The sequence below is a fragment of the Pteronotus mesoamericanus genome, unplaced genomic scaffold (assembly GCF_021234165.1).
Source record: "Pteronotus mesoamericanus isolate MK-2021 breed Mesoamerican mustached bat unplaced genomic scaffold, CSHL_Meso_final scaffold_99, whole genome shotgun sequence".
NCBI classification, from domain to species: Eukaryota; Metazoa; Chordata; class Mammalia; order Chiroptera; family Mormoopidae; genus Pteronotus; species Pteronotus mesoamericanus.
Window position 1 is genome coordinate 1,227,182 of NW_026555330.1, and position 24,587 is coordinate 1,251,768.

General features: G+C 53.4%; 1 protein-coding gene across 1 annotated transcript in view; it reads left to right on the forward strand.

Annotated features, from left to right (window-relative positions):
• Positions 1-12,150: 12,150 nt before the first annotated feature.
• TBX15 (T-box transcription factor 15) overlaps positions 12,151-24,587 on the forward strand; it is a 99,788-nt gene continuing 87,351 nt past the window's right edge. The window contains exon 1 of the mRNA XM_054564932.1: positions 12,151-12,507. Coding sequence (XP_054420907.1) covers positions 12,303-12,507 — 205 coding nt within the window. The 5' untranslated portion in view covers positions 12,151-12,302. The remainder of the gene's footprint in view (positions 12,508-24,587) is intronic.

A 24,587-nucleotide genomic window follows, 5' to 3' on the forward strand; every position in this document is an offset into this window, starting at 1 on the left:
TTTAGGGCAGGAAAGAGCAGGCGCGCGCTCGGCCGTTAACCCATACTGCTCAGGCAGGAAAATCAGAAGTTTAAGCCATTAGAAATGGCCACGCAGGGCAACTCAGATCAAGTGCAATCGGGGTGACTTTTCTTTCCAGGAAAGGAAAGACAGCCACGGTTTGGGAGAAGCCCAGTCTTCTGGCTTGACCACCTCTTCCGGGCCCGCCCCAAAGGGCGCAGGGAGTCCAGTGGGGACGTGGCGGCCCCCTGTTCTCCTGATGTGGCTGCCTCCCGGCTCCACAGATAACCTCGCCGCGAAAGCCGTGAACGGCCAGCCCCTCCCTGGATTCCCTTCTTTGGCCGCAAAATCCCACAAGCTCTGCGAATTCGCAGCGCACCCCTCGCGACTGCAGGCGCGAGCGCCCCGGCCCACTTCCGAGCTCTCGGCGTGGCTGCTGCCAGCCCTGAGCTTTGCTCAACGAAGCGCGTGGGGGCCAAGGGAGCTCCGGCCCGATCCACCAGGCCTGAACAGCCGCCCCGTGGGCTGCCACAGAGAAACAAATCCACCATCAAGAGCCTTGCTCTCTGCTGCCTGGAAAGCTCGGGACTGACCCGGGTCCCCCGAATAATCCGAATTCTAAACTAGTTCTCCTCAGTCCTTCGGGCGGAGCAGAAGTGACCTGCCAGCCTGAGCCCAGGGGAGGCTGACAAGGAAACTCAGGCAGATGCCTAAGTAAGAACGTAGCGATTTGGTGGTGTCTCCGCGGTGGATTTGGGTATTTGGCGACCCCGGGGCGTGATTAGCCACCCTCCCCCTCCCGCGTACCACGCCCTCGCCCACCCCTCCCCCACTCCGGCACCAGCCCGGAGTCTGCGTCTCAGCGGAAGCCTCGGGCTCTGAACGCTGTGCGGGCGCCTAGTCGGTCACGGCCGGGTGTCTCCGCGCACACGGAGCGCGCGCAGCGTCGCGCTCTCCCACTACGCACCCCGCGAAGTGAAGGGGAAGAGAATTTGAAATACACTGGCCAAAATTCACTCTTGAGAACACTTTGAAGTTGGGTAACTGTGACTGCGCCACTCTCCGCCTCTCCCTCCCCCAACTCCCGCTCAGCCAGATGCACCAGAAAGCGGCACTTTGATCTTGCAAAGCAGCAATTTATATTTCTTTAAAAATTTTTTTTCTGTAAAAAGATGATTGGACCGGGGAGAAAATAATGTAATTCCGCGGGCGCAGGGCTGAGGAGAGGCTTTCTGGGCCTGCCCAAGGGTGGGCCCGGAGCGCCAGGCACATCTGTTCCGCCGGGTTTGCAGCGCATTCCTCTTTGCCAGGGCCTTTCCTTCCCCTCCAGCGGCGGACCGGTCCTTGTGATTCACCCCAGGCAGGAAGCGGGGCTTTATTGGTGTTTGACCTAGAGATGCTGGGAGAGGTGTGGAGAGGTGGTGGCGGAGGGCGTAATTGCAGTGGGAAAAACTAAGACAGAGGATCCACGTAGGGTGAATTGAATTGAATTGAAAGACAGGGGAGGAGGAGCTCAGAGAGCAAAGCCACCTCCTGCCTTCAAGTGGAGAATGCGTTGCTCCCCACCCTCTTCCCCTCCCGGAAAAGGGTACGGAGTGAGGGCAGCCGCAGGCTCAGTGGGTGGAGGGACGCGTCCACCCCTTGCCGTCCGTCTTTGCAGCCAGGGGATAGACTGAAATAAAACCGATGTGTAACCTTTCCTGGCATTTTGACTAATAACCTCAAATTGGATTAAAATTTAGGAGAATATTAAACTACTACAACACTAGTCACACAGCAGACTTTCCATCAACTCCTCCCACCCTCACACCCAGCAGAAAGGCCCTGCCTCCGCGGCCTAGGCCGGCCTGGCGGAAGCCCCACCCTCCCAGGGCCGGAGTGGAGCCTCTGCTTCCCGAGGTCCGGCCCTGTCTCCCCATACCGACGCTCTCCTTCTATTCTCTAACTGGAATCTCTTCTCTTTCCTCTCAAGAGCTGAGGACCTTGTCCAACACATCCGTGCTTGACCAAGTGGTCCCGGAGACACCCATTCCTGCCCTTCAGTCTGTTTGTGCCCTTAGCTGACGGCTGGAAACCCTAGACGGCCGCCGGAGGGTCTCTGCTGTGCAGGAGGGACTTGCTCAGGAGACCCAACCCAGGCCCCTCCCTAAGCCCCTGCTCTGACCCAGCCCAAATCCTACCTTGGGAAAATGGGTCAGAGCGAGGGCCCCTGATTCCATGCCCCAGACCAGGCGTGGGGCTGGGGTTAGAGGGGTTGAAGTAGCCTGGCCTCTTCCATTTGCTGTTTCCTTGTCTTCCCTTTTATTATTTCTGTCTTTCTTGTTCTTTAATGTTTTTTGTCTTTTCCTTCTATCCTTCATATCCCTCTTGTGTTTCCCTAACTTTTACTTTCTCCAGCCTGGAGAAGGGCTTGGTGGTCCTCCCAGCACAGACCTTGCCTCTCCTTTGCCTAACACCGGCGCTCACTCACCTGCCTGCCCCAAAAGACACTGGCAAGGCTGACTGCCAGGCACCATGTAAAAGTTAGGAAAACAGACAGAGAGACGGCAAGCGGATGTCCTGGGCAGGTAGGGGAGAGGACCGGTCAGCGGGCTGGGTGAAAAAAAATGCATCTTCGGCACTGAGGGAAGCTCGGGGCAGGAGGGGCACGGATGGAGGTTACTGGTGAGAACAGGAGAAAGAAAGGTTGAGGCGCAGCGTGGATCGCACACGTGGGGCAGTGCGCACGAAGGAGACCAGAGCAACACTGCAGGAGGCTGATACAGTGTTCCCATAGAGCAGTCTGCCGGTGAGGCTGGATTTGCCATCAGGAGGGAGAAAAAAACACAGCTCGAGAAGAGAGACCATCACCGTTCCACCAAGAAACCAAAATCAGGAAAAGGATAAAGGAAGAGGGAAGGTCTTCTTGCGGTTCATCTCTTTCTGGATCTCACAGCTCCCTGCTCCCTGCAGCCCCAGCTCCCCAGGCCGGCCTTCACGGAAGGGGGGTGAGCGAGGGCTGAGCTAGGCCTGCGGCCTGGCTGACCGGAGGGGGCTGCAGCAACCCCTGCGGGAAACTCGACCAAACTCAACCTGAGCCTCTCAGAGCCCGAAGGTGACGCACGCAGGACTTTGGGGCATGACTGCCCAGATGTGCCCTTTGAGAAATGGGGACACCGATAACAAACCTGTGTGTCCTGGGCGTCCCGCTTCCACGGCTGCTCTGTGGCTTCAAGGGGAGCCCTTCTTGGGGGCCCAGGACCTCTGCTTTACTCCTCTCCTTCCCACCAAATTAAGCCAAAAAGCTTTCTCTCCCAAGCCAAGGTTTTTCTCCCTTACCCCAGGCCCCACGGACCTAGGTGTTTCCTTCCGTGTCCCCTCTTTTGCAACAAATCTGAGTTCCAAATCCTTGGTAACTTTGAGGAATGAACGAGCGATAGGAATCAGTGCTCAGGTCACAGGACCTGTTTCTCATTTGCATGTCAAATGGATCAGAGCTGTAGAAATAAGGATTATGATATACAAAGGATCGGAAAGAGCGTGGGAGAGGAGCCCTGTGAATGCCTGCCTGGGTGCAGGGGGCAAGAGAACAGGAGAACTCAGTGTAAAACATTTGAGGGCCCATCCTAGGGAGCAGCTTCTCTCTAGTGGCCTTAGGAATAAGGCTCCCAGGCCGCTGGATATGCCCTGTACTCAGGAAGCTCCCAGTCAGAGGGCGCAGATGGTCTGCAGGGCACTGGTTACCTTCCTGGAGAGGGGTGCAGCGATGGGGGGTGCAAACTCCCCTGGAGAAGGACAGGTGCTTGGAACTGAGCTGGAGCTCATTTGCTGTCTAATCGCTCAGGTGCCAGCCCACAACTGCCGTAGGGAGGATCGATGGCCTGGGGAAGGGGGGTTGGGGGGAAGGCAGGAAGCCTTGGGGAATCGGGAATCGGTGGTTTGGGGGTCGAACCAATAAGTGAACCCGCACTTTAGAGTGAAGCATCCCCAGCTGCGAGGGAGGGCCCAGCTACAGAGCCTGCGGGGAGAGGCTGGCTAGGGCGAGTGTTTGGGAGCCACTGCAGCCCAATGCAGCTTGGCGCCTTGATCTTAGTTGACCGAGCCCCCGCCAGGAATGACAGTCCTATTCCTGGAAGCAACTATTGTGGCTGGTAGCTTTACGTCTCTCCTGCTCAGCGCCAGGCTACCCCCCCCCCCGCCCCGCCCCAGGAAAGACCGTGGAACTCCTGCCCTTTTATCTTCTCCTTGCTGAGGAGGCCTCCTGTGTGTGTGCATTTTAGATGAGGGTAAGCTCTTTTCCCCTAATATGAGACAATTCCATCGGTGCTCTCTCCCCCACTCCATCCCCTTTGCCAGAGTCATTTTCAGGCAGAGAGAACCCAGGTGTGCAAATTGCATATAAGTGTGTTTGCACCTAGAGGGCCTGGAGGTATCGGGATTAAGAATTCTGACTCCAGAGCTAGCATATATGCACTCAAAGCTGTGAGACACATACCAAGTTACATAGCCCCTCTATACCTCAGTTTTCTCCTCTGTGAAATGGGGCTGGTAACACTGGCTCTTGGGTCATAGAACTGGAGGGGGCGGGGTGCATTAGTGCATGCAAGGCGCTCAGCGCAGGACTGGACATAGAGTAAAGAGCTTCATAAATGTTAGTGCTTCATAAGCGGTGCAGACCAAAAAGAGGAGATGCCGAATGGGACTTGGCAACAGGGGAGGAAAAATTGTGAAAATAAGCACTTATCTTTTCTCTGATTTTCCTGGGAGCCGGGGCCTCTGGATAAAACGGCCTTCTGCTGTCTTGTGAGCTGGGTGGAAAGTTCTCGTTTCCCGTGAGGGCAGCCTGGGAGAGCAATATTGGGGGCCGTGGCCGTGGCACAGTCTCGGCCTACCCTCTTGCTCTTGCTCCTCAGAGCTCTCAAACCGCGGGCCCCCGGGGCTGCGGACACCATTGAGAATTAGGAGAATGTTGATTCACGCATTGTTCTGCCCTGGGAACGCCTTCGTTTGCCTGGAATTGTTGACTGTCCTATAAAGCATGTGAAGTTAAGTGAATATTTTTCCTGATTAGGGATAGAGAGCTTTCCTCGCCCCTGGCTTTCTGGGGTACTTGGCCGTGGGCCAGAGAGCAATGTCTCCTGCAGCTGTTGGAGTGAGACCGGCGTGGGGCTGGTCCCCTCCCCCACCTCTGTCGCAGCTCGGCAACCCGGCCTCTCCGCAGACACCCAACGCGTCTCTGTTCTGGCAGACCCGCCGAGCTATAAAACAACTATATATGTACGAGTATATATAATTGGTTTTATATTATATGGTACTTAATATACATAATATGCATACACTATCCATTGGTTTTTTAATATATAAAAATCCATTTCGAGGGCTCATTTCTCCAGCTATCCGGGGCTCCCCACGTAGATAATCTTCCAACCTCACTAGTTTTGGTGTCACCGGAATCTCCACGCACATCACCCAAGAGTTCTGGATGCTTTCCCACACCCTTTGATTTGGTTTTACCTCCGAAGGGTTGGAAAGGTGGCCTGCGAATTACGGACCAAAACTAACGAAAAGGTCCCGTGACCAAGCTCACCTGCCCCCTGCCGACTCCCCCTTGCTCAGTCCCAGGGCTAGTGGCAGCTACTGCGACACTGGAGGATTAATCCCTCAGCCCTCCCTGGGGCTGTGCAGAGGAAGAGCTGGTTTCCATTCTCCTTGTATAACACACAGTTGGTTCTCACGGAGTGGGAGAGATTGATCCATAAGGAGCCTGTAAAAATCTTCTTATCTGTATTTGCTGGTAATGGCTCTGGGCCGCGCCAGCTGGCATAGTTCTACCAAGGACGTGTTGCCCCTGGGTGGCCCATTTTTATTTGTGACAAGTGAAATCTAAACACTTCTGGCAAAAAAAAAAAAAAAAGGCCCTGTGCCTCAAATCATTTGACTTTAGCTGCTGGTCCTCATGGGTGGCCCCATGGCTGTGCTTGGGCACCTCTCGCCCCTGCCTGACTCCTACCAGCCCCCTCCCTGGGGAACCCCAGGTACCTTCTTTAGGTCCCAGGGTCCCAGGCGACTGTGTTAGGCTGCAGGGCCTGGCTAGTACCCCCTTGACTGCATAAACTTGAGATAATCCTTCCTCTCAGTGGAAAAACCAAACAGAACTCTTAACTTTGCTTAGCCAAGCACCTGCAAAACCAGCAGGAAGGGGGAGATGGAGTCACATTTAGGGGGCAAACTTGGAAGAGCTGGGACTCTGTGTCAAAGGGACTCAAAAGAATGCTCTGCCTAAGAAATGTCTGGCTCCAGGAGTTTGGCTTTCTGGCCAGAGGCCTGCTGGCTGGAGGCCTGCTGGCGAGAGGGTGGAAGGGGCTGCATGCGCTTAAAAACAAAATGCGACCAAACCCTGCTGCTCCTGCTTTTGGTGCCAGCTGCCCAGTCTGCCAGTCCCCGCTGGGTCTCCCAGGCTTTGGAGAATGCCCTAGTCTTGCTCAGGCACTGGATGGCTCTCCCAAGGGGCCCAAGGCTGGGTACTTAGCATGTTCCCCTCCTTTTGCCACCTAAGAGACCTTGACCTCATGGGGTGGCTCTATGAAAATGAAGGCGAGGACACCGTGCGGGGGCGGGGGAACAGCCACATGGATTAAGCTTCAGGGGGCCAGGGAGAGCCAGAGGGAGCTGTGGAGTCGGAAGAGATGAAGCAGGCAGCAAAATTCGTCTATATTTCTGCAGATTTAGGGCCAGTTGAGCGTGTGGCCAGGTTGTTTCCCCATATGACTGTGTGTGACGCTGTGTACCCAAGCATGTGTTGTTTCTCCTTGCATGTTTGATTCTAGAAAGGTATGTGTGTGCATGAGTGTAGCTGTACATGTGTGTGTGTGCTGCTGGATAGATATAACCATGGCTTTGTGTAGTCACACAAAATACATACACAGACCTTGTGCTTATAGGCTTACTATACAAAGTACCCACATTTATTTCGGGAGTGGGGCACGTTGGTGGCCTCAAAATCCTCTGGCTTTAGGTTGAGTTGCCTTGGGCTGCCTGGCAACCCTGAATTCCTGAGGGTGTGGAATGTTACCTTGCCGCCCAGCCCAAGCTGGCGAAGGAAGGGGCCGGAGGGCATTCCCGGAAGCGCCCTTGCCTCAAGCCCCAGGCCGGCCTTCGTGTAGCGCCTGGGTATCCAAAGCCAGGCTCCTCCCTTGCGTTCGGCGGGCTCGGCGCAGGCTGGAGGTTTCGCTTCCTGCGAATGTTGGCAGGGCCCTACTGACGGGGCAGGAGCTGGCGCCCGGCGGGGCGGGCGGACACTGGAGGCCAAGGTCAGGCTGCCAGGCTGCAAGATTCGCCGAGGGGAAGGAGAAGCGGAGCCTGGGGGAACAGGATTTCCTCGCCTTCTGGGCGCGGCTGCCCCGGGCCTGGCCGCACAGGCCTCCTTTGTGGAGGGCCCAGCTCCTGCGCAGACCCAAGCCGGCGAACAATAGCGCAATGTTGCCGCCCGCCGGGCCAGGCTCTCCCGGCTACACCGCGGCCGCCGAAGGCGAGGAAACCGGGTGGCGCTTTTTTATGGTCACAAATATAAAATTGGGGCTTTCTCCCCTTTCGCTCACCCCCTACCCCAACGCCGATAGAAAGCAGATAAATTTATGAAGGGCGAGCTAAGAGAATAATTACAGAGTGAAGGCCGTTAAATTTTATTTCCAGTCCCAAAGGCAAAACTTGCGATTTTATTGCAAACATCTGGAAGGACCGAGAGGAGGGCACACTGCTGGTTTAAAATAAAAACAAAAGATTTTATTTCCCGAAAACAAAAAAACATCATTAATGACCCTTTTGCCCCCACGGGCTTTTATTTTTTTAAAGTGTGAGGGGGTAGCTGAACAGTCAGCGACGCACGACGGTCCCGCAGCTCCCGGCGGCTGGAGACGGCCGTCTACAGAAGTGGGCCGCGCTGTCTCCCCGGGACTGGCGTTGAGCAGACGTTTCCAGAAACCAGCTGCCTCCCACGTCCACCCGAGGTCTCGAAGCCAGTTAAGCCACCCCATAACTGGGTGCCAATTTGGGAAAAGAAGTGAAAAGTGGGTACTTGGCCTCACATTCCCGGATGATTCAATCCCAGCAGTAATAAGACTCGGAGTATGTCCAGCCTCCCACCCACTATCTTGCCTGCTTTGCTTGGTTGTAAAGTATTTAGGGAGCCCTCACCCTGCCAACAGGGAAACTGAGGCACAAGCCGACACGTGACTTGCTTAAGGTCAGAGTTTGGAGCTGAAAGGCATCTGGTTGCGAGGCTCTACTTGCCTCGGAGTCTCCCTGGTTTCCTCCCACCCAACAGTCTTCTCATAACGTTTTATACCTGCCTCCTCAGGCTGAATTCATTGTAATTTCCAAACCCCCAAAGGGTATCCTGCCCACGTGTTTAAGGGCAGCCTGACGTGGCCTGCTGGCCAACTATGTTTAACTTTGTTTTCAATTACTCACTCAAAACTGCAAAAGCTCAGGGTCTGGAGGCTCACCTTGGTGTTGAGGCATTAGCAGTGGTCGTATTTCGGGTGGCGTTTAGTGTGGCGAGAAACAGGAGGAAAGGACAGGGATGTGGAGGAGGTACAGGCTCCAGACTCGTGACCTTACGCTGCAGAATTCTGTCAGGTGTCTTTGAAAGCTCAACATATCTGGACACGGTCAGTGTTAGGTGAGCCCTCTGCTGTCCTTCCCTTCTGTGGCTTTCCTCCTATCAAAGCGAGGCCTGGGCAACCGCCCCTTGTGTCCCTACAGGTGGTCAGTGAGTTCTTCTCTCCCCTCACTCCCTCCTATATCCCCACCCCTGACTTTTCAGGTGCTTATCAGACTAATGATCCATCTTTGGGGCCCTGCAGGGGGTAGGGTGAGGCCTCCAGCTTAATTCTTGCCCATCAGCTTCAGGCCTGAAATAGACCAGAGCTGGATTTACGGCCTGCACACCCCACGCAGGGCCCTAGGTAGAAGCCTGTAGCTGGGAGCGTGAGCACTGTCTCACGCACAGGGGACCCTGCTCTTATTCCGAAAAGTTAAAGGAGAGAGAAACTGGGGGAACCAGAGGGAAATTGGAAAACCTTCTGATATAATTACATGGGAGGAAAATGCATCCATTACTCCCAGATTCTGACATTGAATACCCTAACCCTCTTCCTCTTTGCAATCACCTAAACTTACACACCTAAGTCACAGATGTTATGTTGTCCTGCTTGATCTTTCCCGAGACCTTCTTCCCCGTCAGCACAGGTCACACACCAAAGAGTACATGCCCCTGGGAAAAAACTTAGATTGACCTCTATTGTCACTAAAAGAAAATGTCCCGACACGCCCCTCCCATTTACCTAGAGGAAAACTATTTTCCTGGCTGTTTCAAACCAGCCTGGCTTCATTACCATCTGATTTGTTTTCATGGCCTAATTTACTTTTTAAGGACGTGCGTGTACACAGAATGGGGGTGGGGACGACTTGTGGAACCTGAAGGAGGGATGCAGAGGCTCCTGTGAGCACTCTCCGCTTTGCTTTGGGGGTGCTGCAGATGCCTGCCCTTGAAGGCTGTGCTCGCTTCTCTACGTATGTCTCTGGAACATGTGTCTATGGACACCTACGTCAAGCAGGCCTTCTGGACCTGCATCTAGGTGTGTAGATAACCAAATGGTCCTCTTTTTGAGAAACTATTATAGCTTCAGGGAGAGTGTATGACCTATGGTGCGTCTACTTCTCAGCCCAAACTGGAAGGCCTAGGTGAGAGGCTGCCAGAGGGAGATGTGAGATAAGACGACGGGGAGGAGGAACCTGCTGGGAAAGAACGGGGCCGCTCGGTGGCTACCCCGCCACACCTGGTCCGGGCAGGCTCCAGCCGCCAACGGGGAACCCAAAGCTGGAACCCAAAGAGAGGTCTGAGCTCCTGCGTGTTCCTGGCAGGTGTGGTTTCCGACTCCTTTGCTGAAGCCCAGTGGTGGTGAACACTCCATCACTGCAGGCAGCAGCTCCTGGAAGCAATGCCGAGGGGTGAGCGAGGTGGGAGATGGGGGGCCTCACCACCCCAACTCCCAGTCCCCCAGAGTTTGCTCCCTGTGGGAGACGGGGAAGGGCTCAGCGCCCAGCTTCTGGACCCCAGGGTTCTGAGAGTGCAAATCAGAAACCAGGCTCCTGGAAGACCAGGGAGGCCAAGCCTGGCTGAGTCACACTCATCCAGTGGCTTTTTCCACTATTCTTTCTGCATTCGCTGTGCTGCTATCTGCTTCTCATCTGAGCTGGAGCCCAGTGTGAGGGGGCTCCAAAAGTGACCTGTTTTGCTCTCCCGCGAAAAGACCCAAGTACATTCAGGACACTCGGTTGCAGCCTCCAGACCAGAGCATTTCCAAGTACAATAGCCAGGACCAGATTTCCCGGGCCCCTCGGCGGTCAGGAGGGGAATGCGGCATTTCAGAGGCCTCACAGGCCCTCCCTTCTCGCCCCAGGGTGGGAGGACCCGCTGGGCGCCCCTTCCAGGGGGGCCTATGACATGCCTGGGCCCGTCTGCCCTAGGCTCGCGGGTTCAGCCTCTGGTCAGGGCCCGGCTGTCCGCGAGAGCTGTCTGCTGGGCCTCTGGATCTGCTGCTCGCGCTCGGGGGCTGGCTCCTTCCTGCCTCTTCTTGCGGGCATAGAACTGTCTCGACTAGGGCGTTGGGACAGGAAGATCAGGCTGTGGCGAGGTTGTCGTCCGCGAAACCCGAGACTCTATTCCAGCTTGGTAAGATCAACTTCTGAGCCCCCTCTGAACTTGCTTTGCGCCGGGCTTGGCTCGGGCTTTCCCTGCGGCCCCGCGACCAGTAGCTAAACCTGGGAAGGAGTGTGGGAAATCAGAATGGCCAGTAGTATTGGACTTTAAGTTCCTTAGAAAACTCTAGCGACTGCACTGCCCTGAATTTTTTTTTTTTTTTCCGTAAGGGTGGTAGGAGGACCAGCGGGGCGGGGAGAGCCGGACGCCCAGGATGATCGTATTTGAAGGGAATTTTGAAAAAGCTCCTTCTCCGCTTTCAAGTTCTTGACTGCCCTAGCCCAGCCCCTCTCCGTGGGTTCTCCAGAACCAGCGCCCCGAGCGGGCGAAGCCCGGCTCAGCATCCGCGCCGAAGGAAAGGCGAGCCTTTGCTGTGCGCGGCCCAGTGGGGGTCCGCCTGCAAGCGCGCGGTAAGCCCGGCGCCCCAGCCAGCCTCCTGCTCTGAGGGGCCTATGTCTCCTCGTCTCCTTCTCACCAGGTAAAGCTGGAAGGAGGACATGGCCTTTAGAGTTTGAACGACAAGATTCCGAGTAGCAATAGTGCTTTTTGTTTGTTTGTTTCTTTCGTTTTGCGTGCACCAGAGTAGTTTAGAAATCGTTCAGCAGGAAAATAACCTGTGTGTCGAAACCCGGACGGAACCGGCAGATCTAAAACTATGTGGGGGCAGGCGCGAGATTATCACAGGCGTTTTCTGGCGTTTTGGGCAGGTTGTCATTTTGTCTGTGACCCCAAAGTCCAGACGTGTGATTAAAATGACTCTGGCCTTGCAGCTTCTTTGAAACCGAGAGGATTTGGGAGGAAAAGGTACGGACTGGGGGCTGGCAGGAGTTCGTAAGTGCACAGATCAGACCTTGACCTTCAGCTCCCCTCTCGCCCCACCACGAGGAACCCACGGGGCACCGGGGAGCCAGGAGTTAAAGTCGGCCCGGGAGCATCCCGGGGACGAGGGCGCTGAGCCTTGGCCCGAGCCTCAGTCTCTCCCCTCCGCTCATTGGCCCGCGCTCTCAGGGTTTCTCCTGTTCCCTCCTCGCCATTGGTCGGGGGCTGGCTTTTTTCCCCCTCAGTCTTTCTCTTCCTCCCCCCGCCCTCTCCCTCGCCCCAAGGACAGGAGTGCACCGCCTGCCCCCAGCTCCTCGGGAAGGGAGGAATTTAGAAAAAAAGTTTCCCAGAAGTTTGGATTAGAGGAAGGACGGGAAGACGGAGAGAGGAAGAGGGAGAGGGAGGAGAAAAAGGGAGAGGGAGGAGAGAGAGAGAATAAAAAAAAGATGAAGTCCAGTCTGCACAGCCTGTGAGCGCCTGCCCGGGTGGGTGGGAAGCAGGACGCGGGCGCTCATGCTGCGAGCAGGCGGCGCTCCGGGCGCTCGTGCGTAGCCGCTGGGGCAGCTAGGGGCGCCGGTCCGAGCCGGCGGCGGAGGGCGGGGGAGGGCGCAGAGGGAGGGTGCCAAGGACCCGCGGAGCCGCCGCCTCTCCCGGGCCCGGCCCGGCGGGCGCTCGGAGCGTGAGGGCGCGGGCTGCTCCCTCAGTAGCGGGGGCGAGCGGGACTGGGGTGCGGGCGGCTAAGATGAGTGAAAGGAGAAGATCTGCAGTCGCCCTGAGCTCGCGAGCACATGCCTTCTCCGTTGAAGCCTTGATCGGCTCAAATAAAAAACGGAAACTGCGAGACTGGGAGGAGAAGGGGCTGGACCTGTCCATGGAGGCGCTGAGCCCCGCGGGCCCACTCGGAGACGCGGAGGACGCGGCCGCACACGGCCTGGAGCCTCACCCGGGTGAGTGCGTAGGGCCAGACCGCGGGAGGCGGGCGGCCAGCCCGGGGGCAGAGCGGTGCGGAGGGAGGCCCTGGCCGCCCACGCCCTGCCCTGCTCCAACTCGGATTTCTTTTTCTTTGCACAAATGCCTTGAGCCTTCCCCAAATTCGCCGGAACCAATTTGGGGGAACTGGCCTAAGCCTTGCATTTCGTCGCCAACCTCAAGCAAGGAGGTCTCCTCGCTCGCATCCCCTTCTCCGGGAGCAGAGCGCAGCGTTCCTGGTGCCCGCCGCTGAGGGGCTCGCAGGGCCTTGGGGTTAGGAGGGGCGCCGGTCGCGGACATCGACTGGCGAGGAGAGGAGCTGGGACTCACTCCCGAGAGCTCGGGAGGACTATCGTGGTGGTCTTGGCCCGACACCCCCTGCTAGAGAAATGCCCCGTTTATTCCATTTAGCTTTCACCCTCGTTCCTCGCCCTTCCCCCACCAACTTTTCTGGGTCTTAAGTTGTTGAATTTCTTCTCCTCTGGTGACGAGAGACGAGGGAGCATGGCCATGTTTCTACACCGTTGGTTTTTATGGAAAGAGGAATGCATGTTAGACCCCTCACCCTGTTCCCTGGGTCGGTCACTCTTCGGGGCCCACATCTCTGCGTATTTGGGGGTGAAGCGGTGCGATTAATTCGTATCTCGGGTCTATATGCACACAACACGTAACACACAGGGAGGGTGTCGATGACAGTATTTTAACATAATCCAGGGGGTGGGGTGCGGTGGGGGGGGAGACAACTTAACGTTTTGTGTTAAGTGCCAAGATTTCAACTGTGCAAAACAGTCCCAGGGAACAGCTGTTGTCGGAGGAATCTCGCGCGGACGCGCGCGCGCGCGCGCGCGCACACACACGCACACGCGCACACACACAGAGACTGCAACTTGGGTTAGCGGCTTCAGAAACTTTCCAGCCAGGACTTCTAAAACTATTCTGGAGGTGCTCCTTCTGACCTGCTATGGCTGGGGAATAAACCTGGGCCAGCGCGCAGGCAAGCCGCGGTGGGGGCGGCGGCCTGCATAGGGATGGGGAGGCCTTGCGCCCAGGAACTTGGGGGCTGGAAAACTGGCCGATCCAAGGAGGGACAGCTGTCGCTTACATTTTCTCTTTCGGCAGTGACAGTTCAATTTCCATGCTCCCGAGGCTAATAATAACGCGATTAGCGGGTGACCTGCAGAGACAGAGTTTTATGAATTCTCCGTGTTCTTGTGGCCCGTTATGGTATTTGGGTTTAGTGCTGGGGAATTATTTTTATTAGTCGATGAAAAGAAAATTAAAAGGAGATTTATTTCCTCTGCTCAAGTTTTCCCCTGTATTCGGACGGGGGTGCCCGTCCACGCGGACCACTGTGTGGGCAATCCAGAGAGGAACGCGTGGCTCACGTGTTTCCCATCTCCGGCCAGACCCTGTTTCCTCACCGCATTTATTTGTTGTCAGAATCTCAGTTGGGCCTTCACATAGTTTAATGGACGTTCTTTCAGGCCTTATGACACTCACGATCTGGAGGATGGGTTTGTTCAACGTTCCCGACGGTGAAAAAGGCACAAAGTATTTAACTGCGCGCGGCAGGCGCCCTGCCCCTAGTGCTATTCTCTAGGGAGAGGCCAGGTCTCCCAGAGCGGTCCTCCGGTCGCACGTTCAAAAAGGACCAACATGCAGGTTCGTAATCAGAGACTGAGATCTACGTTTTCTCCCTGTCGGTCTTTGCAGCCATGGTCGTGGAGAGAACAGTGAGGGCTTGGGGCAAGGAGAAACCAGTCCAGGGGCGTGGACGCGAGGACCTGGTGTCCAGGATACTGTTCCCTCGCTCGCGTAGTTTGAGAGTAGAGGGTGAGGACCTAACAGAACTTTACAAAACGGAGAGTTCGGTGGACCTGGCCTTATTACCTTCGTCATTTTTTAAAAGGGAAAAAAGAAAAAGAGGGGGCGTTTGGGTTTTAGAAAACGAAATATGTCTGCGGGGCAAAGGTCCGGGAGGAGGAAGCAGCCGGAAACCTAGAGCATTCACGGGCCTTCTGCGGAGCCGGGCTCCCGGCCGGGCCTGGCCGCGTCGTGGGCCGCGGGGACTCCAATCTGGAGATTTTGTCCCCTGGGAGGTCTCCAAGTTGGAGTTCCGCAGTGGCAAATGCTTTCGTAGGAACCGGACGTTGGACGAGAAAAGATCTCTCAGAAAAAGGGCGCGGTGGCTTGGAGACTAGGCAGCCCCGGGAGCGGAGGAGGCGGAGCTGCGGGCTCTTTCTGCCCCGGAATGGTAGCGGGAGGCAGGGCCAGGGCTCGGGGTCTCCTGCAGGTCTGTCTGTCTTTTGGTCTCTAATACAGAGCCCTACCAAACGTACACAGGGCCACATTAATGGTGTGTGTATAATGGTAAAGGTGGGAGATGGGGCCCTGGCAACTGCAATGTGTCCAGAGCCACGTCTGCCTGGCTGGGCCTCACAATTCTGTTTTAACTCTCTTTTCCTAATTAGGACCGAGGGGGCGGGGGGGGGGGGAGTGGGGCAGGGGGAGAGCTGGACCTGCTGCGTGGCTATCCCGCCCTAGGTCGATAAGAGTCGGGAAAAGAAAAGAAAAGAAACAAACAAAACCTCCAACAAAAACCAAATTGTCACCGGGCCGGGGAAGGATTAAACGCTCAGGACCGACGCCCAGCGCCACTGTGTTTGCCATCCTCCCCATCCCCTCTCTTTGCCTGGTACCATAGTCTCCCGCCCTCCCTGTCCTAGCCTCAAATTTTCGGGGGCCTCGGACGATCCACGGGTCAAATTCAATGTTTCGCTTTTATTCAAAGACGTGGCCTTTTGCTTTTTCGCAGCCCGTTTTTCTTTCCGAGTACCGACCGAGCTGGCTGTAGTTGGCGCCCAGTGTGCGCAGCCTGGGGCGCCAACCTGCGGCAGCGGGGGACCAGCCAGGCCTGTGCGCTGTAGGCACTCACACATCAGAGGACACACAGTATGTATTTCAAAGTTTTCCACCGAGCCTGGTCTCAAAAACTTCCTGAGGCCCCCAGGGCCTTGGAGAAGAGCCTGCGAGGTGCTCTCATTCTTATACGGTGGCCAGCACTCCGCGTCTTTTGGAGGAGCCGCTCGGACTCGGCGGCCGTGGGCTGGGGAGGTCTCAAAACCCCTCTTCGAGGAGCTTGGCTCTCGGGCCTGCTCGCCCCCGCCTCTCCCGCAAAGCAACGGAGGAAACTTTCGCCGGGAACAGCTGCTCGGGCTGCGGCGGCCTTGAAAGTATATTTCAGGCACGTGGCGGCGCCAGCGGTGCTCCTACCGCAACCCAGTCTCCACCCGGTTCCCCAGCTCGGGTTTGGGCCTCTGCCGCTCAAATCCACATTCGAGGGCGGTCGAGGCCGGGTCTCCCGCGGAGCGAAATAATTTAAACCCTCTGCGGGGTCATTTCCCCTTTCAGAACTCGCGATCTTGGATCTTAAATCCGCGCGCTCCGGCGGCCTAAGGAGGTGGCGAAATACGCGGGTGGGCACACCCGGGAACACGCGGGTAGATCGGCACCCCGCGCACACGTGCGCACACTACTGGCGCTCGCCTTCTTCCCCACACCCGTCTACGAAACCCCTAGTGAAACGACACAAGAGAAGCCGTTGCGGTGCCCCAGGGCACTTTCTTCTCTCGAGTTAGCAACTGGTCCCGAGAATTAATATGCCAGTTTATGGCTTGTTTGCTCAGAGTAGAGCTCCAAGATTTTAATCTTAACACCACCCCTCTATCCATCCCCAACCCCCAATAGAGAAACACAGGGTCAAACGGAGGAAGTGACTCTTCACTGACGTCTAAGTAAGGGGAGAAAAAGCGATGAGTACGAAACCGGTGGGGATAATGTACTTGTGCGGGGTAAGCACCAGCCAGGGCGCAGGTCGGGCTGGCACCGCAGTGCAAGGGTGTGCAGCGACGCGCAAGGGATTGCCTGGGCTAAAGTCCCCAGCGAGGAATTCCCCGGTGCTGAGCGCGCCCCTGCACCCGCGCAGGCCTCGAGCGCGCCGGGCCTGTGCCCTGCGGACGAGCCAAGTGTGGGGCCTGCTGAACGTGAGCGAGGTTCCCGCCTGTTAGGTCCCAACGGCCTTCCGCGGCTGTTCTTTGGTAAGTGACCATGTGTGAAGGGAGACGAATTAAGGATCTGAGTTCAAGATTTGAATTCGTCCTATTCCAGCGAGGACGGGGGTTCGCTTGGAATGACTGCCAAACTATTTTTTCGCGCACTGTGGGACGGTGGCTAAATCAGACGACCTCCGAAGGCGAAGGCGCCGGGCCTGGCGGGGCGCACCTCAGTGGCCTGCGGGCATGAGGAGGGGTACCATAGAAGCCACCAAGAAGGAGATACTTCTAACCCTCTCTATCCCATAGACGGAACCAAGTGCTGGAGGGCAGTGGGGAAGACAGCGAATGGGGAGGAAGAACCGTGGTGTCCAGAGTTTGGGTTGCGATGGAAAGAAGTTGAGTGTGCTGTGGTTTGCACCTCTTCAGGCCCCCCCCACCTCCCCGAGGGGTGTTCAGAAAGCCGTGCGATGAGTGTGGAAGGTACGAGGGTAACAAAGGAGCGTGGGGGACACTATCTCGATCCTTGGCTTACTCCCAGAAGAAATGCGGGGCAGCCCCTCCTCCCGCTCCGACGACACCCGCCTCGCCGCTCCGAGACCCGTCCAAAGAGCACAAGCCTAATGGGCGACCACGGCTGTCCTAGGCAGGGCGGCCCGCAGGCTAGGGGCTCAGCGACTCTGAAGTCATGTTTTCCATGCCCAGCTCAACGCTATTTCTCATTAAACACTGTTCAGGGGTTCCAGAGCTGGCCACTTTGGGTTTCTTTATTTTACAGGTAAAACTCCTAGAAAGAAAAGTTCATGAGGGGACGCTCCTGCAAGGAGAGGGGGGCATTCAGTTTCTTAAAGTGGAGTTCGGGCTGAAATTACGTTGACACGCACCCGCTGTCCTTTTCCTGGCGCCCCCATACCAATTACTTCGACTGGTATCATAAACATCTTTTAATTATTAAAGCAAATTGGCTTAAAATCTTTTTAGTTAACACACAAGGCACTTGAGGAGCTAGTGAAGAATGGTATGAGATGCCTAACCTGGGAGCCAAAACTAAAATGATGGGGGTTGGTGGTTCATGTTTTCCTATTGATTTGTATAATTTCCTTTGCGTGTGTGGACTGGAGTTTAATGGAAGCAAGTCCCTCATCATTAATCCTTCATATTAGGCCACAAGGAGAGAGGGACAAGCACGTTTTGGCTCCCAAGGCTGAAACATTTTATTCATCCAGGCATCTCCAAGGGCATTGCTAGTATTACTGAGTGAAATATTCCAGTTCTGTCACAATCACCCTCTCTGTTGCCAAAAATATAATATTAAGAAGATGAGAACATTTTTTGAGATTCTGATTTTGGACTCTGATAAACATTGATTTCTCGTACTAGGGGGGGAAATGACTGCAGTACTTCTTAAATCTGTAAGTTCCTTCTCTAGGTGACTGTAGGACTGTAGGGGTGGGGTTTTTTTTTGTTTGTTTTTGTATTTTTTTTTAAAGCAAGGCTGAACGGTGCAAATTCCAGGATAAAGAGCAGGCTGGCATTTTGCTTTCCTTTCTGGAAATGCATAAGTCCACCCAATGATTATTCGGGGGTATAGCTGGTTATTACTTTCTTATTCCCAAAAGACGAAGTCATTCAGCAGGAGAAACTAAGTGGTTTTCTAGTTTTGACCTTTAGGGATACTCTTCCACAGGGAAAACTAGGGAACTGGTGGAATGTGGAATCTTTCTTTCCTCCATGTGGTTTATTTTTGCTTTGCATTTTCCTGGTTTCTAGTGAGCTTTGAATTTTATATGTGCATGACTGAGATACCCAGGGGTCTGCACTGGGAACAGCAATTAGCAAATTTATAAATTAGGGTCTGTTTACACTTCTTTGGGCAAGGATAATCATTAGTTAATTTAAGTGAGGCCCTCGGTCTAAGTGTCAGGGTGGAAAATGAGACTCAGTAGGGACGACCGGAGGTGAAATGGGAAGAGGTGGAGAATTCAAGCAACTGGTGACGACAAATCAACATTTATTCGGTGCCATTAATGGCTTCACTTTGAGGCAGGACATTTTGCTGACTACAAACTGATGACTAGCTCTTGATACCAGAAGTGGAAATAGGCCTTGAAATCGCTCCTTCTTATCCTGTACTCTTTGTATCAGCCAGTGTGGAGCTTTGCCCTCTATATGAGTATAAAATGTATTCAAGAGTATAGACACAAGTATAGGTGTTTATACACAAGTTTATGTGGGAACACCAGGTTCTGAAATGGGGCATAGTTAATATTTCAGAGAAAAGAAACTGCTTTGAGTGTGTGTGCGCGCGCGCGTTTGTGTGTGGCTAGTGTCACAAATTGAGAGCACCTAAAATTTTGAGGCCAAAAATTTGGCCATCTCTAGACATCCTTTTGACAATTCAAGAGAATCCCAAATTTGAAAGTTCCAATTATCGGCAGAAAACGGGGCTGTTACAGATTTAATTTAAGAAACCAGGAAGAGCGAGAGTTTTCCTAACTCGATTTGGCGTTTAGTTTTGTGAAGAATGCATCTTCGTTTTGGAAGAGCAGAATGCTGCTTTGTGTTCTGCAGAGTAATTAACTTCATGTTCTCCCACGTTAAGGGACTCATTGAGAGAAACCGCGATAATAATTATGGTTAATAGAAGTAACGAGTAAAACATTGTGATTTGGGAAAACAATTTAAGGACATAAGCAACCTATGCAAAACTATAGTTGCTGAGGCTCCCATGGGCTGTTACCAAATCGCCACACACTTTAGAGGATTAAAAAAAAAAAAAATCAAACCTCTAATTCTGGACTGCACACGTAAGAGCTTAGTATAGTCCCCTTTTAAAAATCAGAGCACTCGAGATAACGGTAGAGTTCCCTTGGAAGGGATCACTAGGGGTCATCATCCTACGCCCAGCCTGAAGCCTTGGAGTTTTAGCGCCTAGTTGTCCACAAGGTGAATCCAAATCCCTACGCCGAACACCCGCCGCCTCCTCTTCACGGCCGCGCAGCCCGGGGTGGGTTGTCAGGCCCCAGAGCGGGGCTCGGGAAGCAGTTGACCCTCCTTTTCTTCGCACCCCCCACCACTTCCCTTCACCTCCGCATCCTGTACATCTCCCTTCCCCCAACCTCCTACGCGCACATAGAAAACGCCCATTTTTTTTCCACTCTGAAAAAAGATTTCAGATGACGTTTTACCAAGGAGGGAATCGGGATTACATCCTTTTCCCGCGAAACAGTCCTGGGGACAGCGGGCATTTCGGGGGAACTTTACAAGTCGGCGACGCGGGCCGCGGCCGCCTCCGCCCTTGCCGGGCCCGGGCCTGGCGGCGGGGACTGAGGCCCGGCCTCCGCGCGCGGGCCCCCGCGCGCCTGCCCCCTGCGCTCAGGCCCCCCGGGCTCCGCCGCGTCTCCGCGGGTCTGCGTGGCCGCCGGGCCTTGAAACCAGGGCCGCGTCGCCCTCGGCCCTGCTGCAGTGCGGAGGCTGCGGGATAATCGGGAAGGCCTCGGCGAAAGACCCCCTCTCTCCACCCCACCCCCCAAAAAATCAAGGGGAAAAAACCCCAAACCAACCAAACACTGAACGGAACCCGTGGATCTTATACCTCGCGCCCCGAGGGGAGTTTGAGCTTTTGCTTTCATCAGGCTGAACAAATTTTCGAGGAATCAAACTGACTTCAAACATTAGCAATTAGGAACCAAGAATCCCTCGGACTGAAAAACTTTTAATCCCTAACCATTTCCAAATGGGTAATTCTAGGTCAGCAAATATCGTAGCCGGCCCGTTAGAGAGGAAAGCCGTGCTGTTGGTTCCAGACGCGGAGGATCCCCGGGCGCTGGGACCGGGAGGCAGGGGTGCCCGGTGTCCACAAACCGGCGTCGCCGCCGAGACAAAGGGACGGCGAACAACTGCCCTTCACGCTCTTACGGAGATTAGAAACAACAGAGTAATTCATTTCTTAAAAAAGAAAAGGAAAGCAAAGAAAAGCCACCCAACCTCGCAAAGTAAATTGAGAAATGACTAGAAGCCTGCGGGCCTGGCTTCCAGTCCCGAGCTGGGCGTTGGCAGAGGGGGAGACCTGCCTCCAGGCACCGTCGCCACAGAGCGCCAATCACGCCGCCGAAATGAAGACCTGGGGGCTAGGTGACTTGGGTGGCTCAGGGCTTCCGTTCTTGCTTCTGAAAAACAAATAATTGATTTTCACAGTGGGGAGGGGCAGGCATTTGTGTCGGTAAGTGATTGTAAACACAGCAGTCCTGTCTCTGGGTTTGACAAAGCTTCCTTAACCCAGAAGCCCAACTAACACTCTCTCTCTCTCTCTGTCTCTCTCTGTCTCTGTCTCTCTCTCTCTCTGTCTCTGTGTGTGTGTGTGCTTTTGCGGCAAAGCTAAGAGAGATACACGCACATATACACATACAGACACTATTTAGAAAAAAAAAAGGAAATGAATCGTATAGACAAGCTTGTAGAGGAATACTGAATGGTAAAACATTTCAGAAATCTTAATTGCTCATGTGGACATGAGTCTTCACTATACCCCAAAGCTTTCAACAGGGGCCCTCATAATCTAGATTGTATCCATGTATTATGGTAGGAGGAGGGCTAGACTAGCTTCAAGTAGACCTAGATTCTAGTGCTAGCTTTGTCATTCATATGGAACTGGGGATGTTTGCTTTAAAGGCGGACGTACAAATGTTGAAAAAAATGTTTTCACGTTGTTTCATGGGCACTGTTAGGGTCTCAGGTCCTGGTTTGTGAAATGAGGGACAGAGGCTCAAATGACACTTGAGGCCTGTTTAGCTTTAAGAATCTGATCCTGCCAACTTTTCTTTTTTTTAATAACCATTTTCTCCTAATGCACCTTGGCCATCACTTGACTCACCCTTTACTTTGCTGGTACCAGGAAAGCTTTCCTGCAGTTGTAGAAAGTAACAGTATAGCAACACAAAGCCAAAAAAAAAAAAAAAAAAAAAGTTTTTTTCTTGAGAAGTGTTTAGATTAATATCACATGTTCAGAAGTCCTGAATTGGTGATTTCTAGTCCCTTGTGTTTGATGTAACCTGCTGTTGCTTGTGTGAACGCCCAGGACCCTCCTGCCAAAGCAAGTCTATGGCATTAGTGAATTAAAAGGAACTGTAAGGTTATTTTATGCTTTGAGCATTTTTTATGCCATTCCCACAAATAGCTGAAAAAACTCTGGATTTGAAAAAGGAAGACTGAGAAGAGCCAACTTCATCACTTGTAAATTGAATTGATGGAATCCCCCCCCCCCAAAAATCAGTTGCCCCTCATTACTATTTGAGCCTAATGGAAAGCACTGGTAACTATTTTCCATGTCTAGTCTGCTAAGCCGAGATCTTGATCTGGCAGAGATGTGAGAATGCTAAAAGGATGACTTAGTAACAGGCAAAACGCTTGTCAACAAGATAGATCAGAAGACAGCTTAGCATTCAAGACCTCTATTCATAGCTGCTGAACTTGATGGCAGGGTCAGACAAAAAAGCTGGGCCCAGCACTCACCTAGGAGGGTTTCTCAGGTTTCTATCTTGTGGGACTTTATTTCCTTGCAGACTTCTACAGCTGGGCTTCACACCCTCGTGACAGCTCCCCACCCTCAGCGATGTCCCCGTTCTCAGCAGCCCCTGCCCCCTGTGCAGACCTCTGTCACCGCGGAGCTTGTGCATTGACTGGTCATCCGCTTTCACTACTGCCCTGTAACTGCGTGGGGCCGGGACCTTGTCTTCATTGCCGTTGTATCTCCAGAGCCTAGCACTTAGTAATGATAAAAATTTAATGATAGTACGACAAAAACAGTGGTAACAAGTAGTAACGTGTATGGAGCACTATGTGCCAGCCACTGTACTAAGTTATATGTAGGGCTGTTATATATATTCCAAATATGTGTCTACATATATAATACATATCCTAAATAATAATATGCAACAATTATATATTTCAATTAATATATAACTCTATATATTTGTATATATATAATTACTTATACATAATACATAAAATTCCAAAACACTCTAATGATAGTTAGATAGCTATTCTTACTATCATTCTATTTGGTGCAATGAATGAATGAATGAATGAGTGAGTGATACAGTGGTTGAAGGCTTAGGTTCTTGGGGTTAAACTGCTTGTGTCTGAGGCTCGGTTCCAGCATGTATAGTGTAACCTTGGGCAAGTTACTAAATCTCTCCCAAGCCCAGTTTCTGCATTTGTGAAATAGTACTAATAAATGTGTCCATCAAAAGAAGGTTTTAAGGATGAAATGAGATAATGCACATAAAGAAACAAAGTATTTAGCACCATGCCTGTTATTCCTATCAATTGGCTTGGTAGTGATTACTCGCCTCAGTGACCACCTTGGATAAAATGCTGCTGCAGGTCGTCAGGTACAGTGGCCACCACCCACGCCCCCAGCCTTTTGCTTTAAAGGCGATGTTGGACTGGGAGTGGGATCGCACTTGGTGTATAGTGTGGTTAGAAGCAGAATGCACAATCCGCGTGCACGTGCCGATCGGGTCAAATATATAGGACTTTGAGGGCTGTTGTCATTCAGGGTTTCACTGAGGCAGATGCCAGCACCCCAGGGGGCACCTGGGGGAGGGAGAGAGGCTTCTAAGGGTGGGCATCAGCCTCTAGCATAAGGTAGGGAAAGGGGGAGGGACTGGGGATCCCCAGCCTCCCCAGCTGGACTCTGGCAGAAGACAGAGGGGCCTTTCTGAATGCACGGAGGGAAAATAACACATGCATGTTTCTTGGTGGTTAGTTTCTGATATGTCTTCCTGAAGCCCAGAAATCCCAAAAAGGTCAGGTTAGGGACTAAAGGAGGTTCAGTTGCATAAGGCCTTTGTTTGAAAGGCCTGTAGCTTTATGAACCCCAGAAGTCTGGGCAAGATGTGGCCAGTTGCATCAATTAGTTGGGGCTGCAGTAAAAGATTTGTAGTTATTGCTTTCGGAGGCCGAAGGTGCATTCCCTGGGGAAGAGGATCAGAGGGAGGGTCCCTGTCAAGGCCTCCCTGCTTCCGGGAGCCCAGGGTGCATCAGCAGCAGCCTGGCCATCCAGAAAAGGAGGAGGAGTTTCTCTGCCTTGGTTGGAATTCAGGCCTCAGGTTCAAACCAGCCTCTGTGCCCCGCATTTTATCTCCAGGACGGATGTTTCTCTACTCCCCCAGTGTCATCTTATCTCAGAGTGCCCACAATGCTAACCAGAATAAGAACTTCCATGGGTTAAGGGTGCATCCTGCACCAGGCACTGTGCTGATGGTTTTATTCACATCATTCCTTCATTGCACTCCCCCAATAGTCCTCACAATTAGGTCATTATTTCCTCATTTTACAGATAAGGAAATTGGGGCTCGAACAGATTAAACGACTCGCCCACTGACACACAGCTCCAACCCACTTGAAGTGGACTGGCCAGAATTTAAACCCAGCTCCCCATGGCCCCAGAGTCAGTGTCCTTAACCACTTGCCTCCCCCTGCAGATGGCTCGTCAGTGCTCTAGGGGGAACTTTAACTTTTGTAGATGAAAATTTATGCTTGCTGTTCATTCTGTCCTCTCAAACAGACATTGTTAAGCCATAAATGGTAGAAAGCTGCTTACAGTTTCTGGGTCTCTATCTTCCTTTCCTATTGTTATTAGTCCCTCCAGCCCTAAGGTGCCTTCTGCCTACCAGCTAGCAGATGCCACGCAGGGCTGACTTTCTAAGCTCTGGCTTTTCAATGGCGCATGCGCAGCCTTCGCGGCATGACTCGCTTTTCTCTTTCCTGCACAGAAATCTCAGTGTCTGAAATGCGGTGGCCACATATTGAATTTGATCTAAAACCTCCTCATCCTAAATCCCCTCGTGCAGTGAAATGCAGTGTGCTCTGTTTTACCCATTCCCTTCTCCATTCACAACCGGGATGGAAAGAATCTGATTGGTAATTGATTCAAAATGGAACAGCTTAGAAATGTATCAGTTGCAGTGACGAGCAATTCGTGCATTTCTAAGTACTGCTGG